This window comes from Hibiscus syriacus, unplaced genomic scaffold, assembly GCF_006381635.1.
Source record: "Hibiscus syriacus cultivar Baekdansim isolate YM2019G1 unplaced genomic scaffold, ASM638163v2 tig00111213_pilon, whole genome shotgun sequence".
NCBI lineage: Eukaryota > Viridiplantae > Streptophyta > Magnoliopsida > Malvales > Malvaceae > Hibiscus > Hibiscus syriacus.
In genome coordinates, this window is record NW_024063022.1 from 2,728,282 (window position 1) to 2,749,147 (window position 20,866).

The 20,866-nt window shown below is 35.4% G+C and overlaps 1 protein-coding gene across 1 annotated transcript; it reads right to left on the reverse strand.

The window, feature by feature from the left end:
• Positions 1 to 5,381: 5,381 nt before the first annotated feature.
• LOC120156220 (fructose-bisphosphate aldolase-lysine N-methyltransferase, chloroplastic-like) lies at positions 5,382 to 7,290 on the reverse strand. Its single transcript, XM_039167609.1, has 10 exons — positions 7,195 to 7,290; positions 7,011 to 7,104; positions 6,733 to 6,907; positions 6,548 to 6,653; positions 6,369 to 6,451; positions 6,249 to 6,275; positions 5,931 to 6,102; positions 5,682 to 5,798; positions 5,551 to 5,583; positions 5,382 to 5,417 (listed from the first exon to the last, which is right to left on the reverse strand). The coding sequence occupies exons 1-10, from the start codon at positions 7,243 to 7,245 to the stop codon at positions 5,382 to 5,384; spliced, it is 894 nt and encodes a 297-aa protein (XP_039023540.1). The 5' UTR covers positions 7,246 to 7,290.
• Between the last annotated feature and the right edge of the window lie 13,576 nt (positions 7,291 to 20,866).

Sequence of the window (20,866 nt, forward strand, 5' to 3'; positions counted from 1 at the left end):
CAATTCATAATTTACTTTTAATTGTGATGTTATCTGAAAACTTAATATTGATCGAGTTTTGCATGCAATTATAACATGTGCCTAAATTCATGATTTCATTTAGGGTAAACTACAGTATCCAACTATCATTTTTTGTTCTATTTTGATCATCTAACTATTATCTTTTTTCAAAAATCATATTTAACATTACATTTTGATTTTATTTTGGTCACTCGTCATTGATAAAATAACAAAATTGTTGATTAAGATTAAAATAATGATAATAAACAAAAGATAAAGAAAATAAAAAACACAATGAATGAATAAAGATAGGGATACTTAGGCAAAATTAAGGTTTTGGTGGTGATGAGCGATAATGGTGATTTGACGACGACGACGATGTTTGATAGATAATTATCCTACGAACCCTCCTAGTTGCAATTGACTAGGCAAACTTGATAATCCGCGCTAACTAGCCATCCTAATCGCAATGAAAAGGCAAATCGGAGTGTAAAGATCTCCCTCACAAAGAACTTGAATAACTTAAGAATGAAGAATGATTCGAAGGCATAAGGCAATCAACACTTGCAAAAATGTACTCAACGTTGTATTATTAATCCAAAGAAATCTGATTTACAATGGTGAATGAAGCCTCCTTTATATAGGAGAGGAGTTCCAAAGTCCTAAGTAATTAATGAATAAAATAATAATAACTAAAGATAATATTTGATTCTAATTCCTAACAAAATAATAAATCTACTCTTAAATTATAATGCAAACCACTATATTAAATTATATTACAAATAATCAATAAAAATATTAAAAATTTGTAATATTTACAAAATCTCATATTAATATCGTATAGGAATTTCTACATGTGCTATCTTTACTAAAATAAATGTTTCTTGAATTTTCGACATTGAATTGAAGCGTTTCAAGTACAGTTGTGTCATCACCCATTTTATCCGGGTGGTGACACATTTCATATTATAATATAGTGTGTATATAGAGTATAGTATGCATATTAGATAATCACATATCATATATCGTATAGTATATAATTTTAGTTAGGCGATTGCATATTAAATAATAATTGCATGTGATAGTACATATCATATAGTTGCATGTTATAAATAATAGTGCATATTATATTAGATAGTTAAATAATTAGTATACTATATATTTCATATTATATAATTTCATTGCATAATTAGTATACTATATAGTTGCGTAAATAGGTGAGTTCATATTAGTATAGTCCATTTATTTCTTTTAAATAATAACAAATCCCAAAAAATAAGTTCATTTGCATTAATAGATAGGTCCATTACATTTGTGTGCCCACTTTTTTTGCTACAATATATGCATTAAATAATAATTAAATAATAAAATAAAAATAAAAAACCCTCATTATTTTCTACATGTGTCGTCAGTTTTGGGGTTGATTCGGGGAGGGGGAATTTGCTTTGAAAAGTCAAAACAATGTTGGTGTGGTTTTTTCGGTATTGATGTCTCCTATCCAAGGCAATGTGCACAAATCCATCTCCACCCTTGATGAGCCTTGATCCAAAGTTATGGATGCTTCAATCCAAGTGAAACTAACACAAGTAAATGAAGACCCTTGGATGGAAATTTGATCCATTGGCTCACATAAGGCCACGTCATCAATCAATGGCTAAGAAGCACAAAGCAATCTAAGCCATTGGATCAAAAAATAGATCCAATGGACAAGATGTTATCTTCTCCAAAGGATCAAGGCATCGCCAACATCACCGTCGACCGGGGAGAGCTCGCTGGCGCGTGAGTCACACGCGCCGGTTCGGTCATCTTCTCCTTCGAGTCACCGCTGCATCGCCTTTGCACCTTCGCCGCACTTCGATTTCCTTCATGCTCTGGTTTTCGTCATTTCAAACCGAAAAAATAATAAAAAATCAAAAAAAAATGTTAAAGCAAGAAGGAAGCTTCTAGAACTTCAAGAATGAAGATTGTTGGAAGAAACGATTATAACAAACTTTAAGTGGGATTATTAACAAATCAAGGTTGTTTGTTAGTATAATAAACACTAATCAGGCTATAATCATTATAGGTTAACAGGCTTCCATCACTAAAGCAAGAACAAAGAAATCACAACAAGCACATACAATCATCAAGGAGAAGAATCAAAGCATTAATCTGAATATCTTGAAGAAAAGAGTTGGAAAAGGAGGTTTTTTACCCTCGGGTTTTTGTCGCTACCACTCGTCGTTAAGGTGAGCTCCGCTTCATAGTTTTTTTCTTTTCTTTTCGGTTCGAATGGGTCTAGGTTAGCCGGTGGTGGAGAACGGTGGCGAGAGTTTGGTCGGCGATGGAGAAAAGCGTCGGTGCTTGTCGGCCAGCGTCGGTTTGGGTTGGAGCATGGTGGTTGTTTCAGTTTGGGTAGCTTAGGTTGGGTGAAGTTGGGAAAATCCTATTGGATTTGGGTCTACTTTAGGTTTTGTTTCTTGAATATTTTTTGAGGAAGAATAAGAAAGAGGTTGAAGATTTTGAGATTTTAGGTGTTCTGATCTATAAAAACTTGTTCGGGTTTGAGTTTGGGTGTTTTTGAGGATTAAAGCTAATTTTTGGGAAGAACTTTAGATGAACTTGGGAAGAAAAGATGTTGTTTGATCTTGAAAAACATTTTTTAGTGGGTTCAGGTGTTTTTTTTTTTGATCTAACCTTGAGGTTGGGGTAAGAACATAGGGATTTTCGGTTGAGAGCATTTTTGGGGAGGAGGAGATTTTGGAAGAGTGAAAAATTTCTACATTTTTGGCTTTTATATTAGATGGCTTTTTGGGGTTAATTTCTTCATTAAATCACCCCATTGTATACGTGTTTTTGTTATTGTCTCTAGCTTTTTGTTTATTTTATTTTAGTCACTAATTTTTTTGTGATTTGTACTATGAATTTTAATTGAGTTCAATTTAGTCATTAGTTTCTTTCCAATTGTTTTAATTCCTTTATTGAATGTGTTTAATTCTTAATATCAATTGTCAATTCGTGAATCTTTTAAATTGGTCACTTGTTTAATTATTAAATAAAGCCTCTAGTTTTTTCAATGTTTTAATTTGATCATTAATATTAGTTGACCTTAGTTCTTTTAATTAAGCCTAATATTTTAAGTTCTTTAGTTATTAATTAAAGCTTTAGTTTAGGTTCCTTAATTAAAAATCAAATAAGTTTAGTAATACCTTTTAGGTTTAGTTTCTTTAATAAAATTAATTAGAAATACATAAATATATATTCATAATTAATTAAAAGGACATTTTTTTATTTCGAAATATTGAAAGGGGTGGTCTTAAAATAACTAGACATTCCTGTTCAATACACTACTAGAAAAAACCCCTTTAATGACGCGCATTACGCGTCATCTATGGGTGCAGATGACACACAAATGCCTGTCGTTGAAGCCACCAACATGAATCTCAGATGACACGCAATTGTGCATCATAAATTTATGACGCGCATTTATGACACACATTTATGACGCGTATTTATGACGTTTATTGAGCGTCATTGAAGTCCCCGTCATAAATTAAGATGACACACATTTGTGTGTCATAAAATTATGACACACATGTATGACTTACATTGCGTGTCATTGAAGCACACACCATTAAAAAAGATGAAACACATTCGTGTGTCGTGATTGTATTTCGTAAATTATTGTTATATATATATATTGTAGATTGACAAATAATCAAACTAAATCACATTTAATGCCTCATAATACTAAATATATATATATATATATATCATAATATATATAAGCATTCCATTTGCATACAATATATTGACATTAAGTTACAAACATAATATCCATCACCTATGGCTATTTGAAAACAAAAAACCAAGAATGTTCTCAGATTATCACAAGAAGATACTAACAGATTATAAGATCTTAGATGCAACTCCTCTAGCTTCTTCTGTAATTTTGAAGTTGCTTCTTCAGAGTCGAGAACTCTTGAAACAGGCTGCGAATGAGCATTGACTTCAACTGAACTAGTAGGAACATCAGATGCACCAGCTGTTCCCGAACCCTTCCCAAAATTAGAGTTGATCACCTTTGGTTTCCACTCCTTATTTGAACCAACTACTGATGACATATAGGAATTAATACTTTTCATATATTAATCAAGCATCAACTATCTTCAGGTGAGAACATAAACCAGTCCAAACATTTGTAAAGAGCAAACATGTTCATTTATGGTTATCAAGTTATCACTCATCACTAAGTAATATAAAAAGAACGAAAAATCAAGTAAATTTGTGGTAAAGGTATCGTAAGCTTTAAAAGATTTACTTTTCATTTCTCACAGTTACACTGTTATTTAAGGGGATACATCTATTTACATATGGGTAATTCACCCATCCTTCTTGGTTATAATGATGATTTTCATTCAAACTTGCAACAAACGTGCTACTGAATTCTATTTCGCTCAGAGGAAAAGGTGATTGATATGCATTTACCAAAATTAGTTTTAGATTCCAATGATTATAAGGAGTAACATAGTGGGTCTGAATTTTGAACATCCTTAATCAATCAAACAAAGGAGGGCATTCAACTAAACTTTCCTGGTCTAAGTGAATTTAGATAAATCCCATCTCTAACAAATAACGCACATATCTTGATATCTAGGTTAGATCGAGACAACTTAAGCATCCATGTACAGTCCAACAAAAAGCCAAAAATCAGCTTTTTTTTTGTGTATCAGAAGGATTATAGCACAAAATCCACAATGTTTCTCTGGATTTACCCAATTAAGCCATAGAACCAATAAAACACCATCTAAGTTTCATCAACAATTACCAATATATAGAAAAGTTACAAAACATCATTGATTTGGAAACTGAAAAGTTAAATAATAATCCATTCTACCTGCATGTTTCTTTGATTTGGATCCAATAAATCTGTTATTTGCTCATTTTATATCTGCGAAAGAAAATTGAAAATGAAGTGATAAGGAACAAGAATAGTACAACGCTAAGCAGTCCAATTATGTCAAAACTAAGAATCAAAATAATTCAATTATGTTTATCAGCATGCTTAATTCACAACTTCTAAACGGGAAATATAGTACAACTCAAATACCCACCTTGGCACATAGAACTCCAATTACAATCCCTCTAAGGTGGGAAACACGGACAATAATGCATAAAGTATGGAAACATGAATTACTTAATCGTATTGATTTAGCAAATTAGATTACTAAATTACATACCAATCAACTGGTAACCACGGGAGTCACATATAAGTTAAATGTCCTCAGGAATAGACTATTAATAGTAATTTAACTTTGAAATAGGCTCGCGATGCTATATGCAAGAAAAATAGAATACACAAAGGATATCATAAAGGCAAAAACAAGAAATTCAAATATCAGTTAAAAGCATAGCAACAGAGCCCCAAACAAAGGGAACTAATTAACAACACATAAAATATTAGGAACAAAAGGCATATTGACAGTGGAACTTACATTTTATTAAAGAACGCTTCTAATAATATTTAGAATTAAGCTTATTGATTACAAATAATAATGCATTAATGCTTACCTTTGGGACATGAACTTCCCATGTTGCCACTGCCTTCAAGTCTAAAAATAAAATTAACAACCAAAAAATTCAATGAGAATAGACTCTAACCAATTGACTAGAGAGCCACTGACTAATAAAAACTAACATACCATGGTTGCAAAAGTCAATACCAGGGAGAAGACCCTCCTCCGCCTAGACAGTTTCTTCTTGTTTCGATTTGGAAGTTTCTCCATTGACTTTGTTATCATTCTCATGACCCTCAAATCCTGATATAAACCCAAAATAAATAAAAATCTTTAACCTCAGCTCCATGTTAATACAGTAAACTTTCACTTGTGAAAGCAAATAAGAGGAAAGATCCAGGAACAAAAGTGGTAAGAACTAAAGTGTAACCTCACTTTTCCATCAATTTCATTAACAGACTCTCCACTTAGTCCACTATGACTGATGGTCACCTCAGAACTTCTTTCAACTGGACAGGTTGTCTCGGTATCTTCTTGAATTTGGGGAAATACATAAGAATGTGGAAGAGAAAGGTTCAGAGCACGAGACCAAAATATAGAATTCACCCTAGCATTCCATAAATCACATAGTATTAACCACCAAAGTTTGAAGTGCAAGGAATGTCATCATATCATAGTCAATCTCCTTCATTGTCCCCACCCACCCCATTTTGAGAGAGAATAAGAAAGAGTTCATTTTGAGGAGATCCCTACCAAAGGAAATCTTCAAAGCAGACCTCACTGCAAAAGAATCATTAACAACAATTCATAATTGGGAAAAAGGAAAAATAAACACACTTGATTCCTACTTTATTTGATGTAATTAATACCGACCTTTCTGAAACTCCATCAAGAGCAAGAAGTTTCTTCACCAAACCCTTCACTTTATCTTCGTACACAGAAATCAAATCCTTTTTCTATAAAACAATTACACTAACTTTCATCATCATGGGTAGTCAAATTACATGCATTTTATCTTGAAGAGAAATGTTAAACTATATGCTTATATTTACCCGTAATTCAGTTGCTCTATACAAGATTGTTCCTCTCAATTCCAGCATCTCATCATCGGTAAACCATAATGGATTCCCAAAAGTGGTGGGAAGCATATCAAGATACCTAAACCAGTCTTTGAATTTACATAAATAATAAATAAAAGAAAACTAAAAGAAAACAATCAAATATGTTAAGTACATACGGTTTCCACGAAGAATTCTTTCGGAGACGTTCCACAGTAAGAAATAAAATCATTAAAAACATATCATCAACTTGTCCTTCTTGAAATATCGCTCTACACTCTGCTCCAATTAAAGGATCTTGCAGTACTCTCATCGGAGTTATTGCTAAATCCAATGGAACCACAAGAAGAACCCCTGCCCAGCTTTTCCTCCCCGTAAAACCAATTGACCCAATAATAACCAATTAAATAAAAATAGCTTTTTTTAACTTTTCTTTAAAAGGGTTTTTGCAGCTGACCATCTTTGGGGGAATCATTGGAGGAAAAAATATTGAAGCCTTTGGTGGAGTCGCAATACTTGATATTGCAGCCGCGGAATTGAGCTCCGTTCACCTGAATCAAAACCGTTGTTCGTTGAACGAGAGGGAATTGAAATGTAAAGGGTTGGAGTAAAATTAAGTTCAAGGATTTGGAGAAGTGAACCTGAAGCCATTGAAGGAAGAGGTCGAGTTTTGTTTCCTCTGTACGCGCCATTATTGAGGGTGATCGTCACTTGGCTCAAGTTTGACGGTACTGCACTGAGATTTAATAAGGGCTTTATCGTCACCAGTCGACGTCGGCACTGGAACTCAAAGCTGGGGAATGGTATATGCTAGACCTGTCCAAATTAGTGATTTATGGTACCAAAATAAGTATACACTCAGGCCTAACAAGAAGAACATAATCGGGATGAAAAGCAGGAGAGAAAAGGAGAGAATGAAAGGAGTGCAAAACATTAGGCGTGAACTGATTATCGAGGGTAAGAAGCGGGAAAAGATGAAAATAATGGGGGGAAATTAAAAGACGACTTTTACAGATGAAACACAATTAAAAAGTGTATTCTGTGTTTTTGCAAAATTTTTGGATTATGACTATTAAATATGACACACATTATTGTAAGTCATAAATCGTTCAGATTTTAAAAAACATGACATTTTTTTATGACACACATGTTTTGCAAGTCATAAATTAGCGTGTGTCATCGTTCTTGTGTCATTAAATGTATATTTTCTTGTAGTGATATTTTTCTAATAAATAAATATTCTATTAAGTGATCCCCACAAAAATTAAGTAGGTTTATTAATTTTAAACGAAAGGGTAGAGGTTCGTTCCTACATTTAAATTGCCAAGGACAAGTTGTTGATTAACGTCAAAGGCTTGCCTTTGTTATTTAAATCAAGGAAAGTCCTTATTCTTTTCAACAATAATTTGGCTAATTTGTCTCCTTTAATTTTTCTTTAGGGTTTAATAATTGATTAATTCTTTAATTTTTAAGGATGTCAATATTTTATTATTTCGATAAAAACATAAGAAATAACCGCCTTAATTCTGTTTAGGGGGTTAGTTTATTCTTTAATTGGAAATAAAAATTATTGTGTCTCTCTCTAAAATTTTAAAATATCTTAGGGAATAAAAGGATCATTAATTAAATAAATATTTGAACTTATTAATTTTTGATATAGGGATAAATTAATAATTGGTTGTACCAATTTTGGGCGTTGTGGGGGTACTAATCCTTCCCCAAGCGTAATCGATTCCCGAACCCAAAATCTCTGAATCCTAGGCCAAATCTCATTTTTTTTAATTTTTTTATTTAAAAAGGTGTATCACGGGTTTTCAACCTATCTAATCTCAAAGGTTGATGGCAACTCCAAAAAGTTCAATTCTTTTCTACAAATTTTGATTTTTTTAAATTTTTTTTTCGATTTTTGCCACTTTGAAAAAGTCGTCGCAACATCTTGGCGACTGTGCTGGAGAAGACAACTGGAATTCTTGGTTTCTCAGAGGGTCAGACCTTAAAACAATTATACTTTGTCCATGTATTAGAAAACTAGGAAATTCAAGTTTATTTTGCTCTTGATTCTTTTAATTTACCTGTACTTTTCCTTCTATTTAGATTATTCCTTTTAATTTTATTTTGTATTCCCCTAATTATTTTAACCAAGTTGTACTAACATGTGATTTGAGTGACTTTTTCAGATGTTCTAATATTTCCAAGATTGCTTGTCTGATCTGGTTCCTTTCTCTGCTCGTTTGATTAAAGATTTGAGTATTTCTCCTTACACACAACACGACATATTCATGACATCCGCTCTATACCCGAGTTGTCCTTTTTAAGTAAGAGTGAAAGTGACGTCTTCGTGATAATTTATTCTCTGTATAGACCCAGTGAGTAACTTTCGGGGTCCAAAGTACCTATGTCTTCGTAGGAATTTATTCCTTGTGTCAGGCATAGGGAAATGCTCCCTCTCGAAATTTAACTTCATCCATAAGCCTGTAATAGGTGAGGATCGAGGGTCTGACTAGTCCAAGGGGGCATCAACAAGGATAATTTTGAGTACCTTATCCTGTTAGAGCCAAAACCATGCATTTAATTTACCTTAGATCCACCCGATGCGAAACTCTATCGGAATTTCACCATATGTACCCGGATAAGTACAAAAGGGAGAATTAAACTCTAAACCTTTATTTTCTTTTTTCTATGTCATTGCATGCAAACTAGAAAATCATGCGGACTAGGTTTTACTATATATTATTATTATGACAATACTAATCGATGTTTCTTTGTTTTTTTGTCCATTTTCCTTTTATTTTCTTTGCACTTATTGCATTATTCATAGGCTGAGGTATTAGATCTCTAGTCAGTTGTGGAAGTAGAAGGCTTTTAGTAGATGGAAAACAAAAAACATTCGTTAGATGGTTTCTAATATATAGAAGTACGCCTGTGGTCTGAGGCTCTATAGAGGGAGAAAGGGGATAATTTACCAGCCGATCACGGGTCTAGCCTGCTTGAGTATGCGTCGATTTCTTTGAAGAGAAATCACGTGTCTGACTTGCAACATCTTAGTGAGAGTCTTTAGTAGAGAATCGCGTTGTGTCGTCAAGTCCAAAGCCTTGAGGAATAATTGTAACATTGTCAAGAGCATGTTTCTAACTTAGAGCACAATGTTAGTGATGCTCACAATGAACGAAGAGAGGTAGTTGATGCTTGTGAGGATCAAAATACTGCTAGGGAGTGCGTCATCATCGAGGTATTGATTCAAATGAGCGAGGTCGCCCAATACTTGGTAGAGTTGGCTGCTCGGGCTAGAATAGTGGGGCTTTACTGCGACTCAATTTCAGAGAAAAGCAAGATAGTATTGTCCTTAATATTTGAGGTTGTAGAGTTGGGTAGAAAGTCTAGGCCGTACTTGTAGAGAGAAACCATTGTGCACTAGACTTTTCATTTTGAAAGTTGTTCTATGATAGCTAGCTTTCCAAGATCGATATCTCTTGCATTCATGCATTTTTTATCATTCCGTGTTTAATATTTATTTACATTTATATTCATATTCATTCATCAAAACTTTTTATAAATTGCAGATTTTTATTTGAGGATATTCTGGTTCCTAGTAAAAGTACTTCTCACTCGTATAATACTCAGGGAAACTAAAGAAAATATGGAAGACAAATTGAAAGAACTTGAAGAGGCTTAGAAACGCCTTAAAACCCGGCTAGAGAACATTCAAAATTACCTAAGAGACCAAGTGTCCCAGTCTCAAAAAGATGTGGCAGATCAAATTGCCGCATTACTTGGAGTTGACCCTAAGTGAAAAGGTTCTAACATGGTTAATTATGGTTCGTTAACTCATGTGAGGGATCAACCTGAAAATGTGTTACCTGGAGGGGGAATCTGAATTAACACTGCTGGAGCATCTACAACGCATCTCGTTCATCTCAATGACAATGCTAAGTACCTCGATAATGAAATCCCTGATTTCAGCTTGTTTAGTGAGGCTGAAAAAGCTAAGTTTGAGTTAGATAAACATTACGAAGATTGTTATAAGAAGCTTAGAGATAAGGTCAAAGCGATAAAGTCCATCGATGAATATGGCGTGGATACTAGAAAGCTTAGCCTGGTGTTTGATCTGGTTCTCCGTCACAAGTTAAAGACTCTGGAATTTGAAAAGTACAATAGAACCAGTTTTCAGTCTGCTCACCTTACCATGAACTATCGTAAGATGCCTAGGTTTTCTCATGACGAGAAGCTGCTCTTTCATTCTTTTCAAGACAACCTCATCGATTCTATAGCTCGGTGGTATACACAGTTGAGTCGTGCGAATGCCAAATCATGGAAGGACTTGTCCAGAACATTTATGGAACAATATAGACATGTCACTGACATGATACCCGACCGGGTAACCCTGATGAATATGGAGAAGAAACCAAATGAAAGTTTCTGACAATACGCCCAAAGATGGAGAGATTTTGGCTGCACAGGTTCATCCACCACCTTTGGAGAAGGAAATCACAGTCCTTTTCCTTCATACACTGAAAGTCCTTTCTTGGATCACAAGTTGGGGAGTGAGTTCTTCAAGGAGTTTCTCTGACATGGTAATTTCAGACGAGCTGATAGAGGCAACTGTCAAGAGTAGAAAAATCGAGGGTGGAGAAAAGCTAGTATTTAAAAAGAGAGACAATGAAGTAAATTCTGCTACCACCTAAAATAAGGGCTATTCAAAGAATGGTGCGTTTACTCAATCGAGGGCCATTAGTACATAATTTAACACCAATAGAGGTGACTATCGAGGAAAAAGAAGGGAAGGGAAGGAATTAATGTTCACACCAAGTCCAGTGACTTGTTGATTTATACGCATCATTGTTCAAGTAAAACATGGTTCGTCTATACCATCTCAAACCGCTCTAACTGGCTTATCCAAAATGGTATGATGCAAACGCACGATGCGAATATCACACCGATATTGTGAGGCATTCGATTGAAAATTATGTGGCTTTTAAAAAGTTGGTGCAGAACTTGATTGATACGGGGATGTTGGAATTTAACTCCCCTTATGTTGTAAAGAACCCATTGCCCAATCATGATGGGCAAGGAGCAAATGCCATTCAAGAAGAGAGTAGGAGAAAAAAAAGTACATTTTTGAGATTAAATCCAAACTCAATTGGGTTTTTGAGCAACTTACAAGTATCGGTTTGATTAATCAAAATCCGATTTCTGGTCAGGACGAAAGTGGTTTGTTTTGTAAGTTTTGCAAGGATGAAAGGCATGAGATTCAATATTGTCACAAGTTCAGAGCTTTAATTCAATCAATTATGGACAATAAAGAGATTGAATTCTTTGAAAATGTTGAAGAAAGGAAAGAGGATGAGGTGTGCACGTCAGAGTACAGTAAATATGCATACGGGGTTAGAAAGCCGATTGCTATCATTGTGAAGCCTAAGGTGGAAAATCCTGCCCCTGTCACTTCTAAAATAGTGATTTATGCTCCGTCCCCATTTTCGTTCAAAGATTCACGTAGGGTGTTGTGGAACTACACCACCATTATCTCCGTATCAAGGGAGGTAAAGACTGTGGAAGGGCCAAAAGTGCTACAGGAAGTAAAAGTAAGCACTGATGAGAAAATGAAGGCGCCTATCGAGGTTATTAGTGAAGTGGGGAAGTTCAAGGGAGTGGTAGATGTTGTTCTCTTCCTAAGACATCAAAAGAGGCCAAGAAGATAAAAGACAAAGAAAAAGCTCCACCACCTCAGAAGATATTTGAGGATGAGCCCCCGCTGAAGGTTAATGAGCTTGTTAATGAAGCACAAGCCCATAAATTCTTAAAATTTTTAAGACACAGTGAATACAGTGTAGTAGAGCAACTGTGATAACTCCCTAAAAAGGTTACTTTTAAGGCCTTTTCACTTAAGTTATTGTTTGTTTAAAAGCTCGTTTCGATCATTTTAGGATCATGTAGTTGTATATAGTTACATTAGTGGTGGTGGTGCTATTCTATCTTATAAAGTTATTGTATGAAAGAAAGCCGTGGTTATTTATGTTGTGTAGGAAATATCAAGCAAAAGGTCGAATTGGGAAGGGAAGCCATGACATCACACGTTGCTGAAGTAGATTGAAATGCCTTGGTATTTCTGGCTTAAAAAAGGACAAACATATATTTTTATAAAAAGACAGCTGGCAAAGCACGTGTCTGATGTTTATAACCATCTGTTGGGGGCCACTGCCACCTGGGAGGATAAGACTCACGCCCAAGGAGTGACTCTAGGGGTATGATGGGTAATTGGAGTGTTAAAGCCCATTAATACCCTTGGATATTTTTTATTATTTAATACAACTCATACGACAGAGAAAGAGGAGGACGCATTGACCATATTCAGCTAGATTTTCTTCACCTTCTCTATTGTATCCTTCTTCCATCCTCTTTGTGGCGTTCCTCTATTAACGAGCTCCAAGGAGTGACGAGCTAGGCGTCCGAGAAGAGCTAGCAAGATAAGGCGAGTCACCGACTGCGCGAGTCAAAAGCTTCTTCTCCCTTCCCCTTTGCTGTTATTTTTCATTTGATATTGGGTTGTTTGAACGAATGAATTTCATGTTTTGTTCCATGGATGATTCAAACCCCACCATAAACTAATCTTATTTGGTGGGGTTCATTTTATAGATGTTTGATATTATCTTAATGGTAGATTTAAATTTATCTTTGTCATTTACTTGTTTTACTTATGATTGCTTTATCTTCTAAGTTTGTATGAGGCATGAGAGTGTCCATTACTTAGATGAAGGCTAGGTGTTCGAGAGAAACTTAGTCATCAATACTTGTAGTATTTGAGAGAAACACAAGTAAGATCCACATAAGCAATGGGGTGTAGTATTTTCTTAAGCTTAGAATCGACATAGTAGTACTATATCCTAATCCCTTAGTGCTTGAGAGAGACTAAGATAAGATTTCAATGACTAAGAATGGTAGTTTTTATCAATAGAATAGGCTGCCATAGTTGAGACTGAGAGGAGATGCCGTGGCATTCTATTCTATTAGGTTCCTTTGACTAGAGATAACGGGAGCACTTTCAACAAACCCTGTCAAGCAAGTGACACTTAGATAAATCAAATCTGCTTGAGAGTTAAGTTTTAGCATCCTTAAATCAATCCCTACCATTCATTCCCGTAGAAGCTTGTTATGTGAGGATTATCAAACTATCATTTATTTACTGTTTTTATCGATTTTCATTGTCTTGGCATTTCTATCATTTTCAATATTATAATATTCTCTTTCCACTTCATTTTCATCTGCTACCACATCATAAGATCAATCCATATCCACCAACATATACTTTTCATTGCCATGACATTCTCCATTGGTACATATCATCACTAACTATACTTAGACAGAGTAGTGCTTTGCTTTGGTTAAACTTTGTAATTTCCACCAATCCATGTAGAGATGATACTCACTCATCACTTTATTACTTGAGAGATTGTGTATACTTGCACATTATTTGCGTATAATTTTATAGTACTCACAACACACAACAAGTTTTTGGCGCAGATACCGGGGATTGGCAACGTGAAGTTAATTAGTTTCGCTAGAGCATTTTATTTTTGCCAGAGCATTTTATTTTTGTTTCTTTATTCTTGTATAGTTTACTTTATATTTAATTTTTCTTTTTCAGGGTTATTTGGTGTATGCCTAGAAGATATTTTGACGAGCCATTGAAAGCCATAGAACCTGAGATTGAAAGACTCTTTAGACAAATGAGATGTACTCAACGTGCTCGAGAAAATATGTATCAAATTGCAAATCAGGGCATTAGTCAAGGTGAAAAAAATTAGAATACCGAGGCATTACAAAATGTTGGATATGTTGATAGGCCTTATTTTATCCGTGATCACTTAAATCCGATTCTAGATGATCTGAATCCTAGAATTGTGGCACCCAAAATTCAAGCTATACATTTTGAGATTAAACCAGTCATGTTTAATATATTGAATTCCATAGGACAGTTTAGGGGCATGCCAACTGAAGATGCCATGCAATATATTCGTAATTTTTTGGAGGTTTGTGATTCTTTCCGCCAAGAAGGATTGCACGAGGATGTACTGAAATTAAAGTTATTTCCATATTCTTTGCATGACCGAGCAAGGGCTTGGTTGAGTGGTGTTCCATCTGGTTCGATGAAATCATGGGATGATGTTTGCAAGAGGTTCTTATTGCGATATAACCCATCGAACATGAACACTCAACTAAGGAATGATATAGCATCATTACGCCATGATGATGATGAATCTATGTATGAGTGTTGGGATCGTTACAAGAGTTTGCTTCGAAAGTGTTCAAATCATGCTTTTCATGATTGAACTCAAGTAATTATGTTTTATAATGGAGTCAATGCACCCACGAGGATGATGCTTGATGCCTAAAAAAAAGGACATTACTAGATATATCACCTATTGGGGAGTTTGCTATTTTGGATAGAATTGCCAATAATGATTATCAATTTCCTTCCTCAAGGCTTGGGAGTGGGAGGAAAGCACCTGGAACATTCGAGTTAGAAACCAAGGACTCAGTGTCCACTCAAATCTCAGCTATTAGTAATATGCTGAAAAATTTACAATGCTCCACTAAGGTAAAGGAAATGAATACAGCTAGCTCGACATGTCTGTTATGCCAAGGCAATCATCATGAGAGCGAATGCCCGACTAACCATGAGTCCATCAACTTTGTAGGTAATTTCAATCGAGGCAATTATAATCCTTATTCTAACACTTATAATACAAAATGACGTCAGCATCCCAATTTCTCATGGGGAAATCATGGAGCCCATAATGCCAGTAAATCCACCTGGTAGCAGAATCACACTGAATCTCAAGTCTACCAAAATGCTATGCAATGGCATAATACCAACAAATGATCTTCATCTTTTAGTGAGCATTAGTTCATTGGACGCTACACTTCAAGATTTCATATATACCACGAAGACAATGCTGCAAGACCATTCTACTTCAATTAAGAATCAAGGAGCCTTACTTCATAGCCAAGGCGATTTACTTCAAAGCCATAGTTCGTCTTTGAGAGCTTTGGAAGGTCAAGTTGGTCAGATTGTTGCGGCATTTCAAGAGCGTCAACAATGACATTTTCCAAGTGACACTGAAGGTAATAAAACGCATGGAAAAGAGCATTGTAACATGTTAACTCTTAGGCATGGAACACAAATTAACCAACAAGTCAAGGTTGGCGAGACACAACATGATGATTTTACCCCCACTATTGAAGTGGTTGAAGAATAATTACATGATAATATCATTTCTGAGAAGGACAAGGAGGAGAGTTCTACTAGTGAGCCTGCTAAGACACAAAATTATGATGCCAAGGAAAAAGAAATTCCTACTCTTGCACAAGCTAGACCCCACCAACATTTCCGCAAAGATTGAAAAAGCATAATGATGAAGTTCAGTTCAAGAAGTTTGTGGACATTCTTGATCAGCTTCATATTAACGTACCTCTCTTGGAAGCTATCGAACAGATGCTGACGTATGCCAAATTTCTTAAGGAAATTTTCACCAAGAAGAGAAAAGTAGAGAAGTATGAGACAGTTACCATGGTAACAAATTTTTTTTCTTCATTGAGTAAGTTACCACCAAAGCAAAATGATCCGGGTAACTTCATTATTCCCTATTCTATAGGAGCTAATTTCTTTGGAAATACACTTTGTGATCTTGGTTCAAGTGTGAACTTAATACCAAAATCTATATTCTTGAAGCTTGGCATAGGATATGCAAGACCGACCTCGGTTATTTTACATCTTGCTGACCGATCCCATGTTTAACCTGAAGGGAGATTCGAGGATGTCATAGTAAGGGTGGATAAATTTGTGTTTCCGATCAAATTCCTAATTATGGATTGTGAAGTTGATGCCAAGGCATCCATCATTCTGGGTAGACATTTCCTAGCCACTGGTCGTATTTTGATAAATTGAGAAAAAGGTGAACTCACCATGAGAGTGGCTGATCAGTGTGTGATTGTCAATGTTTTTTGTACTTCAAGTATGTTGATGACACTTAAGAATACCAAGGCATTTCTGAACTGAGCTCATTGATTGAATAAGAAACCGAACAACTTTTCCAGAACAGTTTTATTCAACTAACAGACAAGGAATATTTGATGGATAATGAAAGCTTAGAGGAGCATGACAACTTCCCAATTTTGGAGGACCAATCTAGGTTACTACTAGCTAGACCAGTATGAATTTTAAACCTTTGAATTTTGATGAATTTATTCCTCCTAAGCCATCGTTATTGCATGGACCTACCCTAGACCTTAAGCCCTTACTAGGACATCTTAAATATGTTTACTTGGGTAGCGAAAACAGTTTACCAGTGATTATTTCCTCTAACCTTACTACTAACCAAGAGAAAATTTTGCTAGGTGTTTTGATGCAACATAAGAAAGCACTTAGTTGAACTATGGCTGATTTGAAATGAATTAGTCCCACGATTTGCATGCATAAGATTCTACTAGAGGAATGCCACGGAAACTCGATAGAACCACAAAGAACACTCAACCCTGTTATAAAGAAAATGGTAAAGAGAAATTTTGAAATGACTTGATGCTGGAGTGATTTACCCTATATCGAATAGCTCATGGGTGAGCCCTGTCCAATGTGTACCGAAGAAAGGAGGCACGACTATGGTTACAAGTGAATATAATGAGCTATTACCCACTCACACAGTTACTGGATGAAAGATATGTATGGATTTCCGTAAGTTCAACAAAGCTACAAAGAAGGACCATTTTCCTCTACCTTTCATCGACCAAATGTTGGATCGCTTGGCAGGCAAAGTATTCTATTAATTTTTAGATGGGTATTCAGGGTACAATCAAATTTCCATCACACCAGAGCACTAGGAGAAAACTACATTTACTTGTCCCTATGGTACTTTTTCCTTTAGAATGATACCTTTTGGACTCTGTAATGCCCCGACAACTTTTCAGCATTGCATGCAAACTATTTTTCCTGATATGGTTGAGGATTTCCTTGAGATATTCATGGATAACTTCTCTGTTTCTGGAGATGACTTGGAGTGACGCCTCGACAATTTGGCATAAGTTCTCAAAAGATCTGAGGAAGCTAATTTGGTTTTAAATTGGGAGAAATGTCACGTCATGGTGACTGAAGGCATTGTGTTAGGCCACAAGATATCTCACAAGGGCATTGAGATGGATAAAGCGAAAATTAAAGTAATTCAAAAATTACCACCACTAACTTTAGTCAAAGGTATAAGGAGTTTCCTTGGACACGCTGGATTTTATAAAAGATTTATCAAGGACTTCTCTAAGATTTCTAAGCCCTTGTGCACATTGCTTCAAGAAAACCAGCCCTTTGTGTTTGATGAATTATGCCTTGGCGCATTCAGTGAGTTGAAACAATGATTGATCTTAATACCTATCGTAGTTCTTCCCGATTGGACATCACCATTTGAGCTGACGTGTGATGCGAGCGATTATGCTGTAGGAGTTGTTTTGGGGCAACGTTGAGGTAAACTTTTTCATGTTATATATTATGCTAGTTGTACCTTGAATGAACAACAATTGAACTACACCACCATTAAGAAAGAATTACTTGACATAGTATTTGCTTTTGATAAATTTAGACTATACCTAATAGACACTAAAGTTATTGTTCAGACTGATCACTCGACTATAAAATACTTATTGAACAAAGAGGATGCAAAGCCTAGACTTATTAGGTGGATTTTACTTTTGGAAGAATTTGACTTAGAGGTTGTAGATAGAAAAGGTATTGAGAAACAAGTTGCTGATCATTTATCTAGGATAGAGAAAAAATCTGAATGCCATGACATTGTAGACATTCAAGAAAATTTTCCTAATGAGAAAATTTTATATGCCACAACAGTCCCGTGGTACGCTGACCTTGTTAATTTTCTTGTTAGTGGAATACTGCCTTTTGATTTGAACAACTAGGGAAAAAAAATTCAAGCATGATGCAAGGTATTATTTTTGGGATGAGCCATATTTGTTCAAGCATTGTGCTGGTCAGCTTATTAGACGATGTATACATGAAGAGGAGCAACACGAAATTTTATACCATTGTCACTCGGCCCCAAGTGAAGGCCATTTTGGAGGAGCAAAGACTGCTGCCAAGGTCCTACAATCAGGCCTTTATTGGCCAACTCTGTTCAGAGATACTCAGACATTTTACAAATCTTATGATATCTTGTGATCGATACCAACGCACTGGAAACATATGCGACATGAAATGTTACTGCAATGTATTTTTGAAAAATAGAGTTGTTTGATGTTTGGGGCATTGATTTCATGGGACTATTCCCATCTTCTAGAGGTGATCTATACATCTTACTTGTTGTGGATTATGTATCCAAGTGGGTAGAAGCAATAGCAACATCAAGGAATGACTCTAAAATCGTACTCAAGTTTTTGCACAATAATATTTTCACTCAGTTTGGAGTACCTCGAGCTATCATTAGTGATGAGGGAACCCACTTCGATAACAAGCTGATTACCAAGGCACTAAGGAGATATGGAGTTCATCATAAGATTTCCACAGCATATAATCCACATACAAATGGTCAAATTGAGATATCCAATCGCTAGATCAAGCAGATTTTAGAAAAAGCGGTGAACCCAAGGCAGAGGGATTGGTCACCAAAGTTAGATAAAGCACTTTGGGCGTATAGAACAACATTAAAAACTCCTCTTGGCATGTCACCATTCAAGTTGATGTATGGGAAGCCTTGTCATCTCCTGGTCGAGCTCGAACATAAGGTGTACTGGACCATTAAGCGATTGATTTTTGATGCTCAATTAGCTGGGGAGCAGAGATTACTAGAACTTAATGAAATGAAAGAGTTTAGGACACAAGCATATGAAAATGAGCGGATATACAAGGAAAAAACCAAGAAGTGGCATGACCAAAAACTGATAGCACAACATTTTCATGTTGGCCAACAAGTGTTGCTTTACAATTCTAGACTTAAAATTTTTATTGCGAAGCTTAAATCTCGATGGTCAGGACCATTTGAGGTGCATTATGTTTATCCCCATCGAGCTGTCTACATTAAGAACATAGATGATGGGCTAATCCTCAAATTCAACGGCCAATGTCTTAAAGCTTACAATGGAGTTCCATCACTACGCGACAAGGCAGTGTTATACATGCACGATGTTGGAGTGTGTCCAACTGAAAACCAAATTTCAATGCCACGACATTGAATTCTATTGACTGTGCATAAATAATAAATTTATTATTTACTTTATTTTTATGTTTATTTTTATTTTATTTCGTGCATAATTTTGTTTCATTTTGTAGGGGACCCACAGTACTACAGCCTTACATGGAACTGTTATCAAGGGAGGAAAAGACAAAGCAATTAAAGGGGTAAATATTCTCTTTGATTTATTCTTTTCTTTTCTTTTATTTCCTTATTTTTACTTCTCTATCTCTATTGTCTTTTCACATCTCATTTAATTTTATAGTTTACTTTTTCTTTTTACCACTTACCCATTTACCCCATCCACTCATTTCTTTTCAACCGTCCACTCTCTCTATGTTTCTCATTGTTTCTTTTAATTTTTACTTACATCTTCTTCTTCCCCCATTTTCCTCCATAGTCGAAACTCTTCAAGTTTTCCAAGAACACAAAGCTTACTCCTTTTTCATTTTTGTTTCTTCAAAACGCTATAAAAATGGTGCGTACGAGACCTACAGAGGCAGAAGCTCCTAATACTCAATAGTTAAAAAATGATGAAGCAAAAGCAAGGTTTCAAAACTTCAAAAATTGAAATCTTTTCTTTGAGTTAGGGTTCATTTTTAAAGATGAATAGGATGGTAGTTTCAGACCAGACGTGATGGATATAGTCATTCCACACAAGTGACACAAGTTAGCAAGTACCCCAGTTCTGTGAATGCATCGTTGGTGAAAGAGTTTTATGTCAATATTTCCAAACTGAACCAACATGATATTTTCGTGTGAGGTAAGTACATTCAATTTACACCAACTGCCATTAATTTTTACTTTCATTCGCAGGGTGTTGAAGACCATCATGCAAAGTTTGAGAAAGACGCTGACAATGCAACTTATGAAGGAGTTTTGGAGGATTTGTGTTTTTCGAATACCTCTTGGAATTGCCCAAACCAGTCATTACTAGGTTAACTGTGAACACCTTTAACTGCGTGCCAAGTTGCGAAACCATTTTATGAAGCACAAGCTAATGCCAACAACCCATAATATGACAGTATCTCTCCCCCGATTAATGCTCTTACATTCTAATATGGTAACCCGTTCTATTGATTTGGGTAGAATTATT